This window comes from Asterias amurensis, chromosome 15 (assembly GCF_032118995.1).
Source record: "Asterias amurensis chromosome 15, ASM3211899v1".
Lineage (NCBI taxonomy): Eukaryota > Metazoa > Echinodermata > Asteroidea > Forcipulatida > Asteriidae > Asterias > Asterias amurensis.
In genome coordinates this window covers 11,707,133-11,729,639 of record NC_092662.1, presented here as the reverse complement: position 1 = coordinate 11,729,639, position 22,507 = coordinate 11,707,133, and the positions used below count along the sequence as shown (strand labels likewise).

Genomic DNA, 22,507 nt, shown 5'->3' with positions numbered 1-22,507 from the left:
CTGCTTCCGTAAGCGCTGATTCTTTACTTGCGGTAAGCAAAGGCGTGCAACTGGGCCCTGTCCATGAAGCTGCGTGAATTATTGGACCATTCATTGTTGGGACCTCTGGTCACGAAAGTAACCATATCTACGATGACGTCATAGCTCCAGTGTCTCTAGTACAGACTTCCAGTTGGTGGCAGAGTCCGGGCAATCTCGCTGGTCTAGTGGTAAAAATACACTAACTTGCTCTAAAATTGGCAAAAGTCGTGAGTTCGAATCCCACCCGACTACACTGGTCATGTGGGAAAAGTTTACATGTTGTGTCAGTATTTCCACATAAATCCAAGAGTTATGAAAGTAAAAGCTGGACAAGTTGTAGATGTGCCCTCTCTCAACATATCAAAAGTTGATGAGAGTTGGACAGTGCAATCTCCATAAAATATAAGATCTTATGTTGTGTACAAATCACGCCTGCAAGAAGTCGAGGCTTGGTGGCTCTTTTGTAAACATGCGATGTCACTGGTCACATAGTCTAATGGCTATGTATAAATCTAAGGCAGCATAATGACATAAAACGGCGATGGAACATCCATGACTTTTGACTACCACGACATGTGCTCTGCTATAGTTTGAAACATTGATCATTTTTCTTGTCTATTTTGTGCGATATACTGGAATAAATGCCTCGTTTATTGTAAACTTAATTACTTAATAAAAATTTGCTTTACGCCTGGTTTTCTTGCAGCTCACAAACTGTCCATGGAAAATTAGACTACTGTACAGAATGTTCAAGTCAGCAAATATAATGCCTATATAGAGCAGCCAAGAGCACTTTGGTTAAAGGAACGAGGTACCAACATTTGAGTACAGGAACATTGATAACCTGACATAGTCAGAAATGGATGTCTGCCAGGGACCCCCGCTGCGTGTGGCGTAGGGACCCCAACAAAATAATGGGCTGAATCAAACACTGAGGTACCACATGAAACCAAGTGGAAATGGTCATTAACATGATACTAAGTAAAAAATAATCAACCGCCAGACAAATTGTCTGCTGCATTAGGCCTGCCCCAAATTTTTACAGTGTACAAACCTAATGGGTTGAAATTAACCAGGCTTAGTCAAATTAATTAGCTCAGATTTACATGAAACTTTGTCTATAACTGTTCCACTATGGCTAAAATGAACACACACCAAAAATTGATTCATACTCTCTATCGTTTCCGAGATACAGACTCTCAAAATATGCTAAAACCTCCCCTTTTTGGAGGTCGTCGTGGTATTTTTTCAAACTTTTTAAGAACGACACCAGCTGAAGGACTGAAAGGGTGTATGCTATGGCCCCAGATTCAAAATTTTGCTGCATTGGGCCTGCCAGACACCCCCCCCCCCCCGGGTTGGACATCGGAGGAACCACCTACAACCAAGTTGAAATGACCAATAACGCTATTCTTAATACCAGCATTATCAATGCAGCTAAATATTTGTCTGGCGGCTGATACTTTGTATTGGGAATAGTGTTATTGGTCATTTCAACTTGGTTTCAGATGGTTCCTCGGATGCTTAAACCCAAGGGGGGGGGGGGGGGTTGTCTGGCGGGCCCAATGCAGCAAAATACTTGTCTGGCAGCTGATACTTTTTATTGGGAATAGTGTTTTTCCGTCTCGGCTGCAGGTGGTTCCTCCGATGTTTAACCCAGGGTGCAAATTGGTGCAAATCGACCAAGTTGATCATCTTGAACAACTTTCCTGTGCGGAGAAATTCGCAAAACTTGGGGAATTACACCGTGACGGAGTTCAAATTTGCACCAGCACACTCGTGTGGGGTATCCGCAAGAATTAATCGCGCTAATTCGGCTTTTCGGTGTGGCTCGAAAATTAAAATGTTTGCCTCTTTGTTGGGGTCCATGCGCCACACGCAGCGGGGGGTCCCCGGCAGACATGCATATCTGACCATGTCAGGTTATCCACTAAATGTTCCTGTACTCAAATATTGGTACCTCGTTCCTTTAACCAAAGTGCTCTGGGCTGCAATAATCACTGGCCATGGAAATCGCGTTTTGACGGTGCAAATCGACCAAATTGAGCATCCTGAACAACTTTCCTGTGCGGAGACATGAAAGATTCGCAAAACTTTCCGAATTACAACTTTTTCGTACAAAAGTGACGTCATAATTTGACCAAAAATCGTCAATTACAGCCAAAATATAATAGTGACGGAGTTCAAATTTAAGGATAGTATGTAAAGAAAAATGTCAAAGCTTCTATCTTATTTGTAATCCCATGATGTTGCTGAAGTTAAAAAGTGATGCGACTGCTTTTTATTTCTGTGGAAAACACATTTCACTGCAAATTAGTAAGATAGAATCATGACAAAACCAACAATACTTGATAAAATCATTTCTGATTTCACTACTACTTTCATGTTGGTAACCTTCTTCAACATTTGTTAGTCATCCATTTTTGCACGTTGTTTGAAGCAATTGTTGCTTTGGTATCACGAAGTGCCTTCCATTTCCTTGCTACTCGGTAGTTGAGATTTGTCTTTGATGATTTTGACCAAAGCTGCACGCTCTTGTTGATTGCATTTGACAACGGTTTGATCACAACTCTGTGCAACCTTTTTGAAAATTGTATGAGAAACTTGCTTCTATTAAGCTCCACATTGTCGCATGCCTCACATGAATAGCGCTTTTATTAAGACAAATAACTTTAATGCAAAGAGGGGCTTTTAAGGCACTAACACATTGGTAATTATTAACACTTATTGAATAAAATTGAGTGACTCAATCGGTATTTGCTCCAACAAATAATTTTTTAATTAAGAGGGCTAGGTGAATTCACCTCTAAAAGAGAAAAGATGAAGATAACATGGCGGCAAGGTTGCAGGGCTGATGAGATGGCCATGCTATAAAACACATAACAAAAAAATCACAAAAGTTTGATTCAACAAATATCAACAAGATATGGTATGAAGCTAAAAGTTGACACAAGTTTTATTGTTATTTATTTGTTATTCAAACTATGTACACTCAAACTGCTTTGTATTTAAACAATTCAGAAAGTCTTTGGGCATGACATTCAGTAAAATACTCACCATTTTTGATAAATGTTGCAGCAATATTTCTTGCAGTAAGCCTAGTTTTACAAGTTAAAACAGTTAATGTAATTATGCGTGAAATGAGTATTCAATTTACTCAAAACCATGTACATCATAAAAGATACCATAGAGGATTGGCGGGGATAACAACCATTCATTGTTTAAAGGAACACATTGCCTTGGTTCGGTCGAGTTGGTCTTTGAAAAGCGTTTGTAACCGTTTTTTATAAAATACATATGGGTAGAAAGATGTTGTAAAAGTAGAATACAATGATCCACACAAACATGCCTCGAAATTGCGTGGTTTTCCTTTTACCTCGTCGACTAACACGTCGGCCATTTATGGGGGTCAAAATTTTGACTCCCATAAATGGCCGACCATGTTAGTTCGCACAGTAGAAGGAAAACCACGCAATTTCGAGGCAAACTTGTGTGGATCATTGTATTCTACTTTTAAAACATCTTTCCAACCATATGCATTTTACAAAAAACGGTTACAAACGCTTTTGTTTTGACCAACTCGTCCGATCCAAGGCAACGTGTTCCTTTAAAGTCACCTGGAAATAGATTTTTTTTTCTTTCAAACATAAGAGTATATGCTTACGAACAATAAAACAATTTATTTAGTAATTGTTTGTCACGATTTATGTTTAAAAAATATATAAAGTTGTTTGGGGGGCTGACTCCGCCTACCCCTTTTGTGACGTCAATCGAGGCAGACTTTGCCTGCAATGCGTATAGTAAACACACGTGCAAAGTACATGTACGTCCAAGTCGTGAGTTGGTACATTTCAAAAAGTGTTTTTCTGCATTCAGCAGCAATACACCTGGTCGGCATTGCCGGAAAAAAAACAAAAAACAAAATTTTTGAAACGTACAAACTCACGACTTGGTCCGTACATGTACTTTGCAATTGTGTTTACTCTACGCATTACAGGCAAAGTCTGCCTCGATTGACGTCACGAACAGCGCCCTCTCGGGTCGGGGTCTACTCTTAAATTTGTAAATAACACAAGAACTGATTTTTTAAAACCTTAGTTAACTGTTTGTTCACATTCCACTCATCAAAACGCATATATTAGTGACAAAAGCTTTATTTTGAAAAAATACCACTTCCAGGTGACTTTAATTTCAGTCTGAAACTCCCTCTTATTTAAATTCTAATCATGAAAACTTCAGAAAACTTACAAAATAAGCGGATGATTGGGTTTCAAATCAAGGACAATGGACAATGTGTGTGTTTGCATGCTGAAAACTGTCAATGGTATTTCACTTTTTTCCTCTGACTCACTAAACGGACTTTGCCAAAACTTTCAAAGGTTTGATATTGCATGTATGATTGATCACACAAAACGTGGCTACTGTCTGCAACTATTTTGCCAACTCTACCAATCATGTATAAATCACAAGTACATTTTTTATTGCCAACTGCCCCTAAAGGTACAAGATTAAAAATGGTCGCCATTTTCAGGGAGGACGTAATTTGTAGGAAAAATGCCCAAATTGAAAGATATGCCCCCCACCTCTCCATCATAATGGCATTAAATTTACTCATCTAAACAGGATACTAACATATTTGTACATGCTTTTTTATTCAGAAAAGCTAAACACAGCACCGAGTGCATGTTAACACCATGTGTTCCCAAACCTAAGGGCTGCCCAGGTTGATTTCTGGTAAGCTTTGACTTATAATGTAGATGTCAGCCTGTTACATGATATAGTATATTACTACATTTAAATAACAAGCGCATTGACCAAACCTTTAACTTGTAATGTTGCGTGCTCCCCAACTGAAAAAATGTTTGCGAGGTGACCAATGGTTGACCACCCTCGTCAAAAATATCACGGTCTAGAACAATAAATACGTGCTGTCCAGATATAATGCCCCAGGTTCACAAAAATTGTGCAAATCATTGTTTAATTAAAAGAAAAGTGCTTTTGTTACAAAATGTTCATTATGCATACACTATGGATACACACTTCACACTGTACTGTCTAATAATGTGGGTTAGGATTGTTTACCCCACATGTGGTTAGCTTTTTGCAGAGGCAGTCTGGTGATCCATGCTTCCAGAGCAACCCAACTCCATACATTTGACACAGTCCATTGGTTTCAATTTCATTAGTTATGCCGGAATGTGTTTTTGGCTTTAACAAACTACAATGAGGATGTGTAACATAAAAACAATCAGCATTTCTTTGCTAGTGATGTATCAACCTTACACTCTAACACACTAACACATCAACCCTACCATTGCCCTTTATGAAATAATTAATGCCATGCATTTAGCCCGACTCGAGGAGTTACCGGCACAAAGGAAAATATGATCTTTCTTTTGCATGCTGTGATAAGATGAAATAATAATGAACCATTCTTATAGAGCGGATATCATTGTGTGGTCCCTATGCGCGGTCCTTTTTTTCCTACAATTTACATGGAGCTACGTGCTGAAGTATGAGATTGTTTTTCTTTACATAGCACCATGTAATGGTTTACAAGTTGCTGATGCTCAATATGCTGCCAATCAAACCAATCAAGATACATGTGTAAGTGCACTGGGTATATTGACATGCATTCACAACACACGAGACCTACGGTTTTACGTCCCATCCGAAGGATGAACCTGTTGTTAAAAGAACGTTACAGAATTGGTAAGAAACAAAAATCGTGAAGATCACAGATTTACATAAAACTTACACGGTCTAATGATGATGATAGTAGAAAACATCCCTTGAAATATTTCTGTCTGAAATGTCATATTTGATGAGAAATAAATAATCTAACGCGTTTGGAGTTTATCGCTCAGTGAGCGTTTTATTCATTTTTATTTTGGCATCGATGCAATGCAAAATTGCAATCTGTTTTTCACTATTCTCTCAAGACGAAGATGGCCGATCGATCTCAAACTTCTACAGGTTTGTCACGACTGGACTCGAACCCACACTCTGCTGATCAGAAACAGAGCTAAGTTTGGTGCTCTTATCTGCTCGTCCACGACACGCCACAGACTTCCAAAACTTTCCAGCAGACTGTTCTGGGGTAAAAACTTAAACTTTCACATTTGAAATTATTTTTAGCCTTACACCGATGTGTATTAAGCCTAAGCAAGTTCCCAACTTACCCTTTCATAAGCCATTATTATAATTCAAACGGCCATGTGGAGTGTTGTTACCAATCAAAATGCATTATACGGTCATTTAATTGGGGCTGCCAAACACTCGCAGTCTAAACAAACTCAGCGCTCCACTCAAAAAACATTCTGCTGAACCGAAACTTGTTTAAAGACTCTTGACACTATTGGTAATTGTCAAAGACCAGTCTTCTCACTTGGTGTATCTCAACATATGCATAATATAACAAACCTGTGAAAATTTGAGCTCAATTGGTCATCGAAGTTGCGAGATAATAATTGAAGAAAAAAAACACCCTTGTCACACGAAGTGTGGATGCTTGATTTCGAGACCTCAAAATCTAATTCTGAGGTCTCAAAATAAAATTCGTGGAAAACTACTTCTTTCTCGAAAACTACGTTACTTTAGAGGGAGCTGTTTCTCACAATGTTTCATACTGTCAACAGCTCCCCACTACTCGTTACCAAGTAAGGTTTTATGCTAATAATTATTTTGAGTAATTACCAATAGTGTCCAGTGCCTTTAATAGCTAAGTTAATTTCAACATTCAACTATTAATGGCCAAAAATAAATGAACTGATATTGTTAATCTTGCAAAGCTACTTTAGATTGCACTATTTTATACAAGGGCCCCTCTTTCACATACTCCATCATTTTTAACACAAATGGTCTACCAAAAGTATGGGCAGAAGTTGATGACTTTGCTAGTACCTTAATGACATCATATTTTGCATGTTTACCTGTTTGCTCATGTTCAGTTTTACGATCAAGTAGATATTCATGAAAACCACAGTGCTGATTCATCAATCTCTGTGCCCACTCCTGATTAGCAAGTGCTTTCAGGACTGACAGTGCAGCACATTTAAGCTCAGGAAAAGGTTGCTGGCATATTGCAAGAATTGTTTGAAGAGAATTGTTGCTGATTTTCATGAACCATTGCTCGAGGATGGAGAGCATTCCACTTGTTTGTTCATCATCCTAAAAAAACAACACAAAAATATTAACTTTAACAAGTCTAATGTCTTTGACCAACTAAACACACAGAATGAGAAAATGTGGTAGAACAGGGATCACTTTCATGCTTTTGCTTATTGCATTGTACATGACACATTATTGTGCAAAATTACTTGCTAATGTTTGAAATAAATGTACGCTATTAGAATAAATTTTCACTGCATGTGCCACACACTTCAGCTTATTATAATAATTATTATATACTTTATAATATATAGAATCCTCTAATCTGATTGGTTAAAAACTGAGTCATTGAAATAGCAGTTGACGATGCCCGGGGCATAGTCAATCAACTGTGCCCGCCCTGAAAATAACGGACGCAAATAGGTCGCTCATGTACATAATACGACTATACGTTCCGTGTCACAGCGCGACTTTTCTTTGCAGACAACCTTTCATCGTAGTCAGGGTTGTTGATAAGAAGAATCTTTATTCAGTATATAAAAGAAATATTGACTGCTTAATAATCGGGGCACAGTTAAAATTATAGACCCTCGGTGATGTCAAAACCATGACTATGCCCTCGGCTTTGCTTCGAGCACAGTCATGGTTTCGACATCACCTTAGGCCTATAATTTTTAACTGTGCCCCTATATAGAATTCAATATTTCCATACTGTTGCCCATGGGGTCTAATAGTGAGGCCACTAATTTACACAAAGGGAGAAAAACATCAACATCTTGATAACAATTTTGGCAATTAGCATTTAACCCAATCAGGACGGAGCCTCCACCAATTGTTGCCTGTAACTTGTTAACGCTGCATTTTATTCAGAGCTTTGAACTACGATGTATATATATTTGTTTTTCAATGGAAAAATTCTAACTTTTTATTTTCAAACATTGTTATCAAATAAATCCTATAGAATCAGAAACTAGACCTCATCACTGCCCCCTCCCAGAAAGCTGACAAGAATATGTTTTTTTTAGTGGAAAACCAAAAATGAATTTCATTTTGATAAACCAATTGAATCCCCCAAGGGTGACCCCAGGAACTCTGGGGAAAATATGAATTTTTAGAAAAATGGCCAAAGACTCACATAATTTCATTTTGTTGAGTGGCGAACTAGAATGAAATTAAGTTCTTACTGGTGGACTATTACAGACCAATATGGGGTTTGTGGACATAACAGGCCAGGCATGGCAAGGACTATGAGCCATCTGCACACCAGACTCACAAGTTCTCAAACGGTAGCTAGTTGTTCCTGTTATCAGTACTATTATTTAATGAAATGTAAATAAAGCTCACCCTCAAGGAGAACAAGTTTGCAAGTGCCATCAAACTCCTTATTCTAACCTCTACAGGAGGACGCTGAATAATAAGACCCATTTGGGCGAGTCCTTCATTCATCAAAAGACCTATAATCAAAATGATATAATGAGGAAATAACTGTATGAGAGTTCATTTTAAAAACTATAAAGAACATTGTTATACACTATAAGTCAGGGATGAGTTTCTGAAAAAAAAACAACAACATTTTGTTGTCAGCCTCTTTTTTTTAACTCGCTCGCCGGATGAGTCAACAAAAATTTTCAGTTCCGCCTAGTAGATTGGACCAAATATTTTCCTTACATGTAGATGTTCATGTATGTTAACTAATCATTTTCACTTTGAGGCAACTTTGCAAAACCCTAGTAAACGTTTGAGTTCAAAACCAATAAATGCTGAAAGTCAGTGTTGTAGTCGAGTCACCTGTGTTGAGTCCGAGTCTGAGTCCCGAGAGTCACTTGGTCCGAGTCCGAGTCATGAGTCTGGTTCGAGTGGGAGTCTGAGTCATGAGGCACTTGTTTAAATAACTAAATAGTAAGAAAACTTCAATTGGAACACTTGACTGCAAACCAAATGTCGACAAATTAATAAAACATTAATAAAACACACATAATTTTACCAAAGTTCTGTACCTGCAGCTTAAATTTCATTTCAGGTTTTACAAATACACAACATGTAGGGCCTACTCCTTGCCCCAGAACATCTTCTAGTGATGTATAATGATTATATACTGATTTATTATTTCAGAAAGATAGATATTCAACAAAGTTTTATGGTTTAGAGAAAGTAAACCTTTTTGAAAAAAATTAAAAACTACCATATTCCAAAAAATGTTCTTGTTACACTTTAAGAAAACAAGCTATGACATAGTGGAGATTCCAATGCTAGGCCGATGAGGACGCATCGGTAATATGTGTCAATCATTGACTATGGTGTTACCGTTGACAGAATACCCACATTGGCGTCGTGCACAATTATGCTCTTACATATATATTATGGCCGTACATGGTCATCTAAGGTCCTACTATTTGCCGTCAACTCGCTTGGTGCTGTCAACTAGCCGTCAACTCCTCCAACATAAATTTAAAATCCACAAAAGAGGCATAGAACTGTAAAGACTAATCCATATCTGCCATGTGCGGTGTGGTGGTTGAGTTGACAGTGAGTTGACGGCAAGTAGGATGGGCCATCTACACGATAATCACAAACAATTTGAAACACCATACGCCAGTTTACGTATTGTGCTAGACGCTAATATTCATCCATGTGCATTCTGGGCATGACGATTGTATCGTCAGAGTTGTTTTAATTTAATATTCAAAACTTAAGGTACGGTTTTTGCAAACACTCGACTCGCAAGTCACAAGTCCTCAGGGACAAGTCTGAGTCATGATGATCGAGTCCTAGTCTTTTGCCGACGTGACTCCAGTCAAGTCTGAGTCACCGAAATTGTGACTCGAGACGGACCTGAGTTCAATTCCTGGACTTGAGTCATACAACACTGCTGAAAGTGCAACAAAAGAGAATCATAATCTTCAACATGCTTTCATAAAAACATGAATAAATTGAGCCTTCTACAGACTAGTTCCTATACTTCACAGTGAACAATTATTTTGTAAAGAATCAGCTAATAAAAGATAAATTAATCTTAACATTATTTCCAAAATTGTTATGAGGGCAAGTGTGATTATTGATAAAATGTTCACACTAATAAATGATTGATCTCATACCTTGTTTGAGTAAGGCCTCTTTTCCTTCCACACTCAATCCAACTACATTGACAGCATCCACTGCATTGGCAACTAAGCTCATGTCATGACTGCCAAGGAGGTCAAGGCTCAACTTCAAGAAGCAATTCGGTAACAGAGAAACTTCACTTGATTCAGCCTTGCAAATGGTGATGAAGAACCGGAACAATGCTGCAAAAAAGTTGCCCAATGCTTTCTATATTACAGCATAAATAACATTATAAACTGTGTATAAACAAATTAAAGGACTCTAACCTTACATGTAAAAATGGAACAATATTCACTCTATACATACTAATAGACAAGTCAAGTATGTAAGGATGATGGGCAAACGATGTAGAAGTAGTATTTATAACACACTAAAACTGTGAGTAAATACATACAAGCACAAATTTGTTTATATTTATGCTGAAGAAAAAATAAAACCGGTTGGATTTTTTAAAAATAAAACACGCTATAATAAAGCATGTTGGTTTGTTCTTCACAAATGTACAAAAAAGCCTTATTAAGGCTTACTGTTCATAAAATCAGAGGGAGTCATTTTTGGAAAAAGTGAATGCATTTGGGTAATTCCATGGTCAGTCGCATGACACTTTTCTGTGTCGTTTCTTGATCTTGGTGCTAGAAGTTCTGTGTGAGATATTCTTTCCACTAAGTTTATAGACTGATTTGTACTTGACACCCAAGGCTTTGAATTGATGATATTAGAAATGTTGTGGGCGTTGTACTCTGGACGTTATAACGTTGTAAAAAGCGGTCAGTCGCATTACACAAAAAGGACATGGTAAAAAACACACTTGTCACAATTCAAAAATTCCTCTAACCAAAAAGCTTGCGAAAGTGTTACTATATGTAACACATAACTCTTTTAAATGAGATTCCAACAGGATACTTATAAATGGTCAGCAACTTGAACTTTTAGGTATACATGACAAAACCATGGTCAGTCACATTACGGTCAGTCGCATTACAGTTTTCCAGTCAATTAAACCACACCTACATGTACATGGAGCCCAAGCTGAGTTCTGATTTAGCAAAATTGGGTTAATTCCTTGTCAACAACTAAAAATAAATTGGTTTCATATGTTGCCGGGCTACTAAAAATGGGGGAAAGGGTAGCCTGGTAGTCAAAACTAGCGGGCTACGAAAGGGTAGCCTGGTAGTCCAAACTAGCGGGCTACCGCAATTGTTTTGACCCCTGCTATATTCCTAAAAGGGACATGTGATGAAAAAAACAAAAAAAACTTCAGAAATAGTTTGAATGATCACAAAATCATTTTGCTCATTTTTTTTAAGTCTTCAAATTAATGTTGACAGCAAAAGTAAATTAAATTTCGCAATCATTCATTTTTGAGCATTCGCACAATTTCATATTCAGCTCTCATGGTTATTTGTTTGAGCATTCAAAATGGATCCAATCGACACCATTTTGAGACCACTAATTGATGTTCCACTAATTTATTTTGAGCTTTTGCAAAAATTTATTTCAAGCTTTGGCAATAAGTTATTCCAAGTGCACAAACAAAATTATTTGGAGTGTGCAAAATGTTTTTGAGCAAAGTGAATTAGTGCTGACAATATAAAATAGTGAACTTTGATGGTAACTTACTGTATACCTACATGGAAGTAAGATTGGTTTGACCTCAGAAGCAATCAACATGTTCTCTATTGTGGACAGAACACCTTGCTGATTCATATACAGTAACCCATGTTTACTGCACACAAGGTTACTCAGCATCTCAATAGAATTCATTTGAATAAGTTCATCATCAGTGTTCAGATCCAAGATGAGGTCTTGCAAAAGGCCACAATTTCCAATAACCATCATAGATTCAGAGCTGTAAGTAGCTACCTTTGTTGCCAGCTGTGTACAAATGAAAACAACAATGTAGATTGTTATATTGTCAAGTTAGTTGTTATAATAGATGTTTAATTTGCATCAGGGATAAAGAATATTAGTTTTGGTTTTTACCCATACATCGATGTGTGTTAGCACTGTATACTCAGTACTTTCCCCGAGTCCTGTGAAAAAAAAAATATCACAGGCATGTTACTCGGGTGGGATTCGAACCCACGACCCTTGCAATTCTAGAGCAGTGTCTTACCAACTAGACTACCGAGGTTGCCCGGTAGCTAGAGGCAGTTCAAATCCTATGTTTTGGCAGCAGGTACCGCAACGATATAATAGATGTTAAATTTGCATCGGGGATAAAGAAGTTAGTTGCTGTACTAGTACTTGCAAATATGGCACACAAATACTATACATTTTGCATTTGTGTAAACACCTACAATGTACATGCATTACAGAAATACTGTGCTTCCACTGTCTGAAACTGTAATGTAGTATAATGTAATGTAATACGACTTGTAATGCGCACATATCCACACTGCTGGGTGTTCAAGGCTACTGTATGTAGCTTTCAACTGTTTAATGATTGCTCATTGGATTGTTGATATGTATTTGCCCTTTTAAATGGTCTTATATAACCAAATCCACTTGATGTCATCATCTCAATCAATCTTGGTAGTGAGCCTTTTTTTGTGAAAGGCTAGTGTGTTCACAAGCCCAAACAAGAGCAATTCATATAAATCCAACGTACCCACCATCAGACACATACTGTGAGAAATGAGGTCAACACTGTCATTAAAATAATTTATTTAGCACACAGATTTTCATGACATTGTTTTACTCATTTCCCCAAAACTGCATTACCAGCAACTCATATGAAAGGGCTTTCTACTATCATTATCTTCAACTGGTGTAAGTTTAATGTAAATCTGTGGACATTGTGTTTTGTGTTACAAAAAGTACCCAAATCCTTTAACCATACATGTATTTTGTTAGGCATGCTTCGCGCGGCCACCCTTAGTTAACTATGGTCATGGTAATTTAGAACCCCCCTTTTTGGGGCAAGGCCTTTAAACATGTTATATTTTTCATTGAAACAGTTGGATAAAGAAAAAGGACAGTTAATGTGGATTGTGATAATGTGTTGTAAAGGTTAAGAGCAATGTGAGCGTGAGAGAGAAAAGAGCGTGCGGCATGAGTGTTAGGTTTGCCGACCATACCAGCAGGTGAGTGGATACAGCCACAGTATCGGTATTGGGCCGGCCAACCAAAGTTATGGCCAAAAGCCACCTGTCGAGTTCTCAGTCAAGTGAGTTGACCAATCTCTACATTAACGGCAGCCTGAAGCCAAAGACTCCACTGAAATTACCGTAAGTTTGTTTGGTTTAACGAAACTTAAGAACTAAAACTGTATAACTTGTAATGCGCATTATATCCACCCTGAGGGTGTTTAAGGTGCAGAACACCTCCAACCATTTCACATGGAGATTCACAGTCAAATCCTACATGTACATATACCTACTTATAAAACATCATTACATGTTACACACAAATATTATGCATGCTGCTTGCAGACATGATGACCGGAAGTGCAACTGACAAATATCACATCGAACCATTCAAAACACAGACATGTGGATAAATGAGAGCTGTTGTTAAACTTGTTGAATTTGAAATCATTCTGTATTACATTCTAAAATATTAAATTCAATACTTACTTCAAAAAACCTGTACTTTACTATATCGCCCTTGGAGGCAACTCTACCGATGTGACCAAGTAAGGATCCACTGAATATGAAATGCACAGCCATGATGTGATTGCTACAGATAGCATCCAGTGTAAATGATGCCTCTTGAGCGACTAACAAACAATCATCACCAATCCTAGTTATGATTGATGTCAGTAAACCAACATCATTACACAAAGCCTCAACCTCAGAGAGACACTTGATATCACCTGCTATTCGCTTCACCTGCATCAAAATATATCAAGAAATAAAAAGCCTTTAGTATGGTTCATTTCAATGGACATATTATTGGCAAATACACTACATCTAGGCATACGTCTGTGTTTCTGTTTGATAAACAGAACTCGAGAATTTTCAGATTTGCTTTTATATTCAGAATTTAGACAAGAAAACTAAAATTAGACAAAAAACAAAACATCATCTCACTTTTTACCTACAAAATGTTTCTGTCTGTTGAGATACATGTACCAAGATTTACCTCAATTATAGTGTACATCAGAGATGCCAAGTTCAGAGGCCAGCTATGCGTGAGATTTTTCGAAGCCTAACCCCCCCCTCCCCCCCACCTAAAAAAAAAGCCATTTTGGAAGGCCTGTTTTTCTCTCTCGGAGAACAGAATCGCCGCCTGAAAAAAATCGTAAAAACAACAAAGTTTTTTTCCCAGAAATTTGTTTATGGACAAAAAATTGTTTCAAAACGCATCAAAAACCTCTTCAGTATACTTCAAACTCACATGAGGTACACAGGAGATGTTGCTGCTTAATGTGGAGGGTCGATTGTGTCAGATTCTTTCCCCCCAAAAAGATCAATTTTCGGCTAAAAATTATGCCTAAAATCCTCCGCTCACTACTTCTGCCTGTTGTTGAAGAGTTTATGCTAATGGAGCGCAATGAACGAATTTGCTAGACAAATCGGGACAAACTTGTGCGCAATGTGCGTTTTGCGCTCTGCCGAATTGTCCGCTGAATCTGCTGGGAGAGCAAAAGCATGCGCAATCTGCAAATTTGCGCTATGTTTGTACGGCAGCTCAAGTTGGTGATTCTGATAAACTGCGTGCAATCTGAAGATTGTGCAAACTTTGTTTTTGTACACACGTGTGCAATATGGCAATACATTGTTTTTTTCTCCGGTCTGGCCCCAATGCGTGAGAAATAGGTTGCGGTGCGTGAGAACGTGAGACAGAGCCCAAATGCGTGAGTCTCACGCCTAATGCGTGAGTCTCACGCCTAATGCGTGAGACTTGGTACACTTGGTACATGCAGACGTACATTGCAATGTACATGTAACATGCAGACATGATGACATCACCCTTTCATGTATATATGCATGTATGACCTACATGTACCATGTTGTTGCAAGAATTTTGAGTAGTAACATGCTTCAATCTCAAATTATGCTGAATGGTCAAATAATCATGATAATGTGAGGCAGGGAAATAAATAGACCTGTAGGGCAACGGGCAAATTTGCCCCAGAAACACCAAAAAAGGGCCCCGAAATACATGTAGGCCAAAAATGTGATTACTGCATGTACTGGGGCGACTTCAAAAAAGGATATGGTCCAAAATCGCCCCCAAATCAATCGCCGCCACGACTACGAGTCACGATCAGTCCTACATGTAGCACCATCGTAAAATCCACATGAAATTTCTTTTTATGTTTGTGAAATGGTTTGACAAGTCTTGATATTTTTATGTGTCCATGATCGCTCATCTCAGTATGACCACATGGTGCTGTGTAGTGTGGATATCCACAGGCCCCATCCACAATGTTCAATCACCCGCTGGTCGTGATTGTAATGTGCAGTACAACAGAGCAGGTCTAACATTCGACACGCTGTGATTGGCCCATTGATAATGACCACAATACATGTATGCATAAGAAAGCTTGGCTAGACTCCAAATCGATAGACGTTCACGAGCCGGGTGAAGAGATTGCACAATGTGGCACACGCCTGCCATTTATGTACTCTACACAGCCTTGGATTAAGGCTATTTCAAGCAAAGACAACTTTGACCGATGCAGGGCAAAATTCATTTGATATTTTTCAATGTGCGTCATTGACCTATCATTGAAGACAAATATTTTCTTGCAAAAGAAGTTCTTTAAAACCGATACTCAACTCACAAATCCATGCAAGTGCTTGTTGATGAAAAAAGTATTATTTAGGCAGAAACTTGGGATAAAATCGTCCAATAATGGCAATTACGCGAACTTCACTTTTTTTAGCCAGGTGTGTTTTGAAAAAACAGTTCCTATGTACTTAGTCACTACAGACTTCAGAGTTTTTCGCGTCACGGTGAACACACACGGAATCGCAGGATGTATTAGTGTAGAACACAGAATCGATCCAATTGCATGGAATTTCATGGAATTAACGAAAAAGCTATGAATTCAACAGGAATTAAAACTGTAAAATATGGATTTATATAATGGCTTTTAATAAAATGAGAACTTACAAATACAACATTCTATACACACTCCAAACCCTTCAAATTCTAGTGGAAATTTTTTTGTTAAATAAGAATAAAAACAATTAGGCTTTTCAGGCAAGTGTGTTGGAAGAAGAAAAGAAGATTTCACCAACAGAGGAAGTAACGGTATGTGATAAATGCATTATGCAAATTCATTATCTACAGTGTATGCAGCTCAAACTTTTTGAACTGCCTCTAACTACATGTACCGGGCACTCTTGATGGTCTAGTTTGTATGACACTGCTCTAGTAGAGATGCAAAGGTCATGGGTTTCCAATCCCATCCGAGTAACGTGCAAGTGATTGTTTTTTCACCAAGTACTGAGATGGGTAAAACCAAAATAGCATTTGAGGAACTAAAATTGGTAGGCCTACTGATTGTTTCGGAAATTTAGCATGCAGCATTGACATTATCGAATTCCATAGCATACTCAGCAACTTTTGCAGGCTTTCTAAAATTCATATCAAACTCACAGAGTTTCTAAAACTCATATCAAACTCACAGAGTTCCAAAAACACCAGTGTTCAAAAACCGCACAAGTGATGTTTATAATGGTTACTCACCTGTTTCAGACAAACTAGTTGGATTGACTCATTGGAATGATCTAAGCACAGCAGTAACTCTTCTCGGAACTGGTTCAGAATCACGTCTGCTTCCATACAGTCAAAAATCTTACTCAATATTGCTCCAATCACTGAATGTTTCTCTCTGTTAACAACAATACAAATGAATATGGTATGAAATAAAAAAAGCAAATCTGAATCAAAATGGTTTTGTTCCTACCATTTCAACTTGTCATGTGCACCATGATGATCTGACACCAGAAATATATGATGGGTCATACAAGTAGTCATGTACTAACAAAAGTTTACTTCAAATTCCCATCATAAAGTTAGATAAATCCCCATACTTCAGAACATCAGGCAGGGTTGTCCACAGTTTTTGAAGAAGCAGGTGAAAAAGTATAAGTAGCCGGTTTTTGTCTAAGCACTTAGCAAGTGCACAAGCATTTATAAGCTGCTCTGTGGTGCATTTTGAGAATTTTTTTGTCTTAATCCATAATTTCTTTTGCATTTAGATGCTCTGTGGTGCAATGTTAGGCCAATTTTGAGGGGGCACATGGGGGGAAATTTGATATAGTGTTTCCCACCCATCAGAAAATAATGTCCGTTTCCCCCCGGATTGATACCCATGGCGGGACACAGTGCATAGTTGAGCTGGTCAAAAACATGGGGGAATCAATTTCTGTTTTGTTACATGGACTCCTGAACCTGTCTTAGATTTTGATTCCATTCTTGAAGTATTTGTTTTGGGTGTAATTTTTTGACAAATGGTAAAAAGGTTTCTTTTTATTTAAAACAGATTTTTGAGGCTTTGACAGGAAAAAACTTTGGGGGAAATGGAGGAAGCCAAAACAATTTTGGATTGTCTGCTCGGTGGTTATCATTTTTACAACCCAAGTAAATTGTTAGGCAAAGTAAAATAAATAACATGTTGCTCGTCCGGACTTTTGAAAAAGTTGGTGAGGGAGGTCCTTGTTATTTGCTATATCTTAAAAAATTGTCCTCCGTTATTTTTTCAAGATGGCCACCATGTTTAAGATGGTCGCCTTATCGTATTTGAAGATGGTTTTATGGTTTTGTGAATATGTTCTGTATGTCCTCAAATTCTGTGTGTGTTTCTGTGTCCATTTTGATACATTGTTGTTCTTCCAAAGAGTTATTCATTGCTTTTGCTCCAAAGTTATTCTTTGTGTGTGGCATCACATCCTGGTGCCTACATGTAAGAAAGATGATGAAATTTCTCAATAAAAATGAAGAGTTCATTTGAAATAGCTTTTAGAAATGGCCTTTAGATTTCTTTTGGTCTTTCACCATGTTCACAGTAAAAACAAGCTTTAAATAGTCCAACTCGGTCGCTGCTCGGCAGTTGGATGATCCAATAGGCTAGTACTTGCTGGTACAGGGGCCTAGCCTGTGACCCCAAACATAAAGCATTGAGTATATTTTAGAAGTAAACAAACGTGCGATGTGACAAAAATACAAAACTGAGTACTGAGCAGAAAATTGCATTTTTTTAAGAGGTTTTTCAATTTAACTCAACAAAATCACAAAAAGGCAATGCAAGCATCATGAATGTATATATACAAAATTGAGTGTTTGGGATAAGTTTTGGTTACGGGATGTACAATACAAAAAAGAAAACTGGAGTTATTGATGTCGAACGTAAGTGTCACCTATATCGAAGACGATTTTATAACTAAGCGTTTTGTCAATCAAAGCCATTGGACTCTTTTGGTAAACAGTATTGTCCAAAGGCCCACACTTCGTGTATCACAACTTATATATAAAACAACAAACCTGTGAAAATCTATGCTCAACTCAATCGGTCATCGGAGTCAAGAGAAAATAACGGGAAACCCCCCCTTGTTTCCACACGTTTCGCCGTGTGTTAAAAACACATGTGTTTAAAATAAATCTGTAATTCTTGATATCGAGAATTTATAATTGTTTTAATGTTTTCTCAAAAGGTAAACTGGAATAATATTTCAAGAGAAGTCTTTCACCATTACCTTCTGTAAACCCTGTAAGTTATTTGTAAATCTGTGAACTTTTTTTTTTTCTGTTTCAAAAAGGCCAAATAAAAAAAATACCAGTTGATCATCCGGATTTTTAAAAAAAGAGGATGAGGGGCTTATCATTTATTATTTACTATTTATTTTCAAGATGGCAGCTTAGTATTTCAAATCAAACAGGCCACCAATTCTTCAATTTGAATCAACCGCAAACTTATTTTATACCTATTACAGACCTACCAAGTCTCACGCATTAGGTGTGAGACTCACACATTTGGGCTCTGTCTCATGCTCACACGCACAGCAACCATTTTGTCACGCATTGGGGCCAGACCGGGAAAAAAATAAAAAATTACGGCAATGCATTGCGCTTGTGTGTACAAAAACGCAATCTACAATGTTTGCACAATCTTCAGATTGCACGCAGTTTATCAGAATCATCAACTTGAGCTGCCGTACAAACAGAGCGCAAATTTGCAGATTGCGCATGCTTTTGCTCTCCCAGTAGGTTCAGCTAAAATTTGGCAGAGCGCAAAATGCTTATTGCGCACAAGTTTTTGCCGATTTGTTTAGCAAATTCATTAAATGCGCTCCACTAGCGAAGACACAACAGGCAGAAGAAGTGAGCGGAGGATTTTGAACATCATTTTTAGTAGATTTTATTTTTATTTTGGAAGGAAATAATCTGACACAATTGTACCTCCACATTAACCATCAACATCTCCTGTGTACCTCATGTGAGTTTTAATTATTCTAAAGAGGTATTTGATGCATTTGGAACACTTTTTTGTACACAATTAAATTTCTTTATTTTTTTTTATTTTATAAAAAAAAAAAAAAAGTTGGGTGGCGATTTCGAAAGGCCTGCTAAAACTGACCAAACAAAATGAGCTTTGAAAAATCTCACGCATAGCTGGCCTCTGGACTTGGCATCTCTGCTATTAGTTGCATGAGGACCTGTGTTAACACTAACACTAACCATTTTATACTCTTGCACTATTCGACTCGCACATGTTTTCGACCACAAACTTTGATTCCCATTTACCGCGCGACTGTGCAAGCTTCACCGGTGACAGAAACTCAGCTATTTTATACTCGTCTGTATTTAAGTCAGGCTTAATCATATTGAGAATAATGCTCACGTTTTACGTGAACTAGTTCCCGACCGGACACTAGTCTTTGAAAATAGTATCTGGTTACATTTGCATCGAGAACAGCAACTACAAATCTTCCCTTTCTTTTCAAGAAATCTGTTCTCATTTCACAAGACCGAGCTACATGTATGTTATAAAACACATATATATTGACTGGCATAAATAATTCGGTAACTAAACTAGTGGAGTGTACGTCTGTTCGGGATGTTCTAAAACCCTTTCGACCCCCACCCCCTTGACGTGTTCCGTGTTCAAAGAATGCCCCAATTCCGAATTCATAAAATGTCGCTTTACAGCCGAGTAAGAATTAAGTCCCCGATTTAGAATTTACAGTGTGTGATCCGCGACGCAACTTCCTTCCACGACTAGACTTGATTTCAAGTCTGAGACTGCGCCGGTTTTACGGCCGAGTAAGAATTAAGTCCCCGATTTAGAATTCACAGTGTGTGATCCGCGATGCAACTTCCTTCCACGACTAGACTTGATTTCAAGTCTGAGACTGCGGTTATATTTATCTGCATCAGCCACACAGAATTGGGAGTATTACTCTCCGCTTCCGCACGTCACGCACACCGATTGGGGACCCCAAACACGTCCAGGTGGCCATTTGGTCGGTCGGGTCTACAACCTTGAGCTCCGCTTAGAGAAACTAGTAACCATGAAGGAATAGTACACAGGACGGGAGCGATCGGCCGGAAATGGGTCTGCCTGATCATCACGTAATGAGTTGGCCGTAAACGTATTCGGGCGGTACACGCAGGTTTCCAGTTGGGATAATAATCTCGGATCTGCCAAGAGATACACGTGGAAATACCGCGTTTTTTTATTTGTACATCACAATTGCCACAGGCCCGATCTCAGCAGCCAATCACGCAAAGTTTGCTCCGTGCATACTACGTGTGTATGGTATCGTCGCTGTGTTGTTGTGATGTGCGGAGCATACAAAATTGTGTGCGAGATTGGCTGAGGTTGTGAACTGTGGCAATTTCGGTGTGTAGAAAAAAAGATCGCACAAAAGTCGAGGGTCGAGGGGGTCGTGGGTCGTGGGTCGTGGAGGTCGAGGGGGTTTTAGAACAACCCCGTCTGTTCCCCCTCGGGCCTGTGAGTGACCAGAAGATGGCTATATCCATCAGCCTTTTCTCGCGGAAATAGGTCGCACATCAGGTCACGCAAGTCAAAGTCCCTCGGGGGAATATATGAACACTAGTATAGTAACCTCATTGCCAGTCAATAATGTGTATAAATAATACGGGGGCTGGTCATCTCGCCACCTAGCAAGCTCGCCACCAACAAAGTCGCCCCCTAACCGGCTCGCCCCGAGTTGTTACAAAGTTGCCCCCTGACAATTTCGCCCCCAAACAATGTCGCCCCCCCCTAGCAAGGTCGCCCCCTGACAATGTCGCCCCCAGCCAATGTCGCCCCCTAGCAAAGTCGCCCCCAGAAAATAGTTAGGGTTAGGGTTAGGGTTAGGGTTAGGGTTAGGGTTAGGGTTAGGGTTAGGGTTAGACTTTCCACAAGCACATTACTTCATACGGAATTTTTTCTGAAAATGTTTTAACTATATTTTTTTACCATAATTATTGTAGCCTTAATTAATAATTGTTTTCCGAACAACATCTGGGGCGACTTTGCTAGGGGGCGACATTGGCTGGGGGTGACATTGCCAGGGGGGCGACTTTTTTGGTGGCGAGCTTGTCAGGTGGTGAGATGACCAGCATTCAATAATACATGTAATTTTTGTAAATAAAAACGTTTTAGTTTTTTATTGTGAATAATTTTCCCGTTATCCTGGATTCCTGGAAACCCATGACACCAACGGCTCATAGAGCAAGGACATGGACTGACCTGTCAGTTTCACTGTAACTTGTTGAACGTGCCTTGCTTGAACTTGAAGTTGTTATTGAGGAGGAACAACAAGTTGACGTGGTTGAGATTTTCAAGCATGCAAACAGTGGCTGCAGAGAAACATTCCTAACAAATGTTCGAAGTTGGGTTTGTGTTACAGCTGTGAGCGCTGTCCTAAAATCAATGAGCAATAATAACGACTTATTAGTGTTACTGTTAAAACCTTGTTCAAGTAATTTTAGTAGATGAACACTGCTTGGATCATCTGTCGTAGAAAGGTTGGTGGCACTCATGGCACTGCCGTTCACGTTGTTACTGTTTGACGCCATTTTGGAACATACACACAATATTAATTAGGCCGGCCGTGTCCGAAACGGCGACTTCGGCTACAGCTACGGCTAGATCGCGCGCGTCTGCTATTCCTCAACACTGGTAGACGCGCTGATCTAGACGTAGCTGTAGCCGAAGTCGTCGTTTCGGACACGGCCATACACAAACCTAAAGCGAAATATTGGGCCCGCGTATTCCTGAGGTAGCCGGCCAGTCGCGTATTTGGAAAATAGAACACATACAGTACAGGGAGGTGACATTGTTGCATTTTGCTCGATTCTGAACGTG

General features: G+C 38.7%; 1 protein-coding gene across 1 annotated transcript; it reads right to left on the bottom strand.

The window, feature by feature from the left end:
• Positions 1-3,506: 3,506 nt before the first annotated feature.
• LOC139947962 (26S proteasome non-ATPase regulatory subunit 5-like) lies at positions 3,507-22,252 on the bottom strand. Its single transcript, XM_071945854.1, has 7 exons — positions 21,890-22,252; positions 16,879-17,023; positions 13,812-14,066; positions 11,865-12,108; positions 10,227-10,415; positions 8,476-8,585; positions 3,507-7,191 (listed from the first exon to the last, which is right to left on the bottom strand). The coding sequence occupies exons 1-7, from the start codon at positions 22,216-22,218 to the stop codon at positions 6,799-6,801; spliced, it is 1,665 nt and encodes a 554-aa protein (XP_071801955.1). The 5' UTR covers positions 22,219-22,252; the 3' UTR covers positions 3,507-6,798.
• Positions 22,253-22,507: the final 255 nt, after the last annotated feature.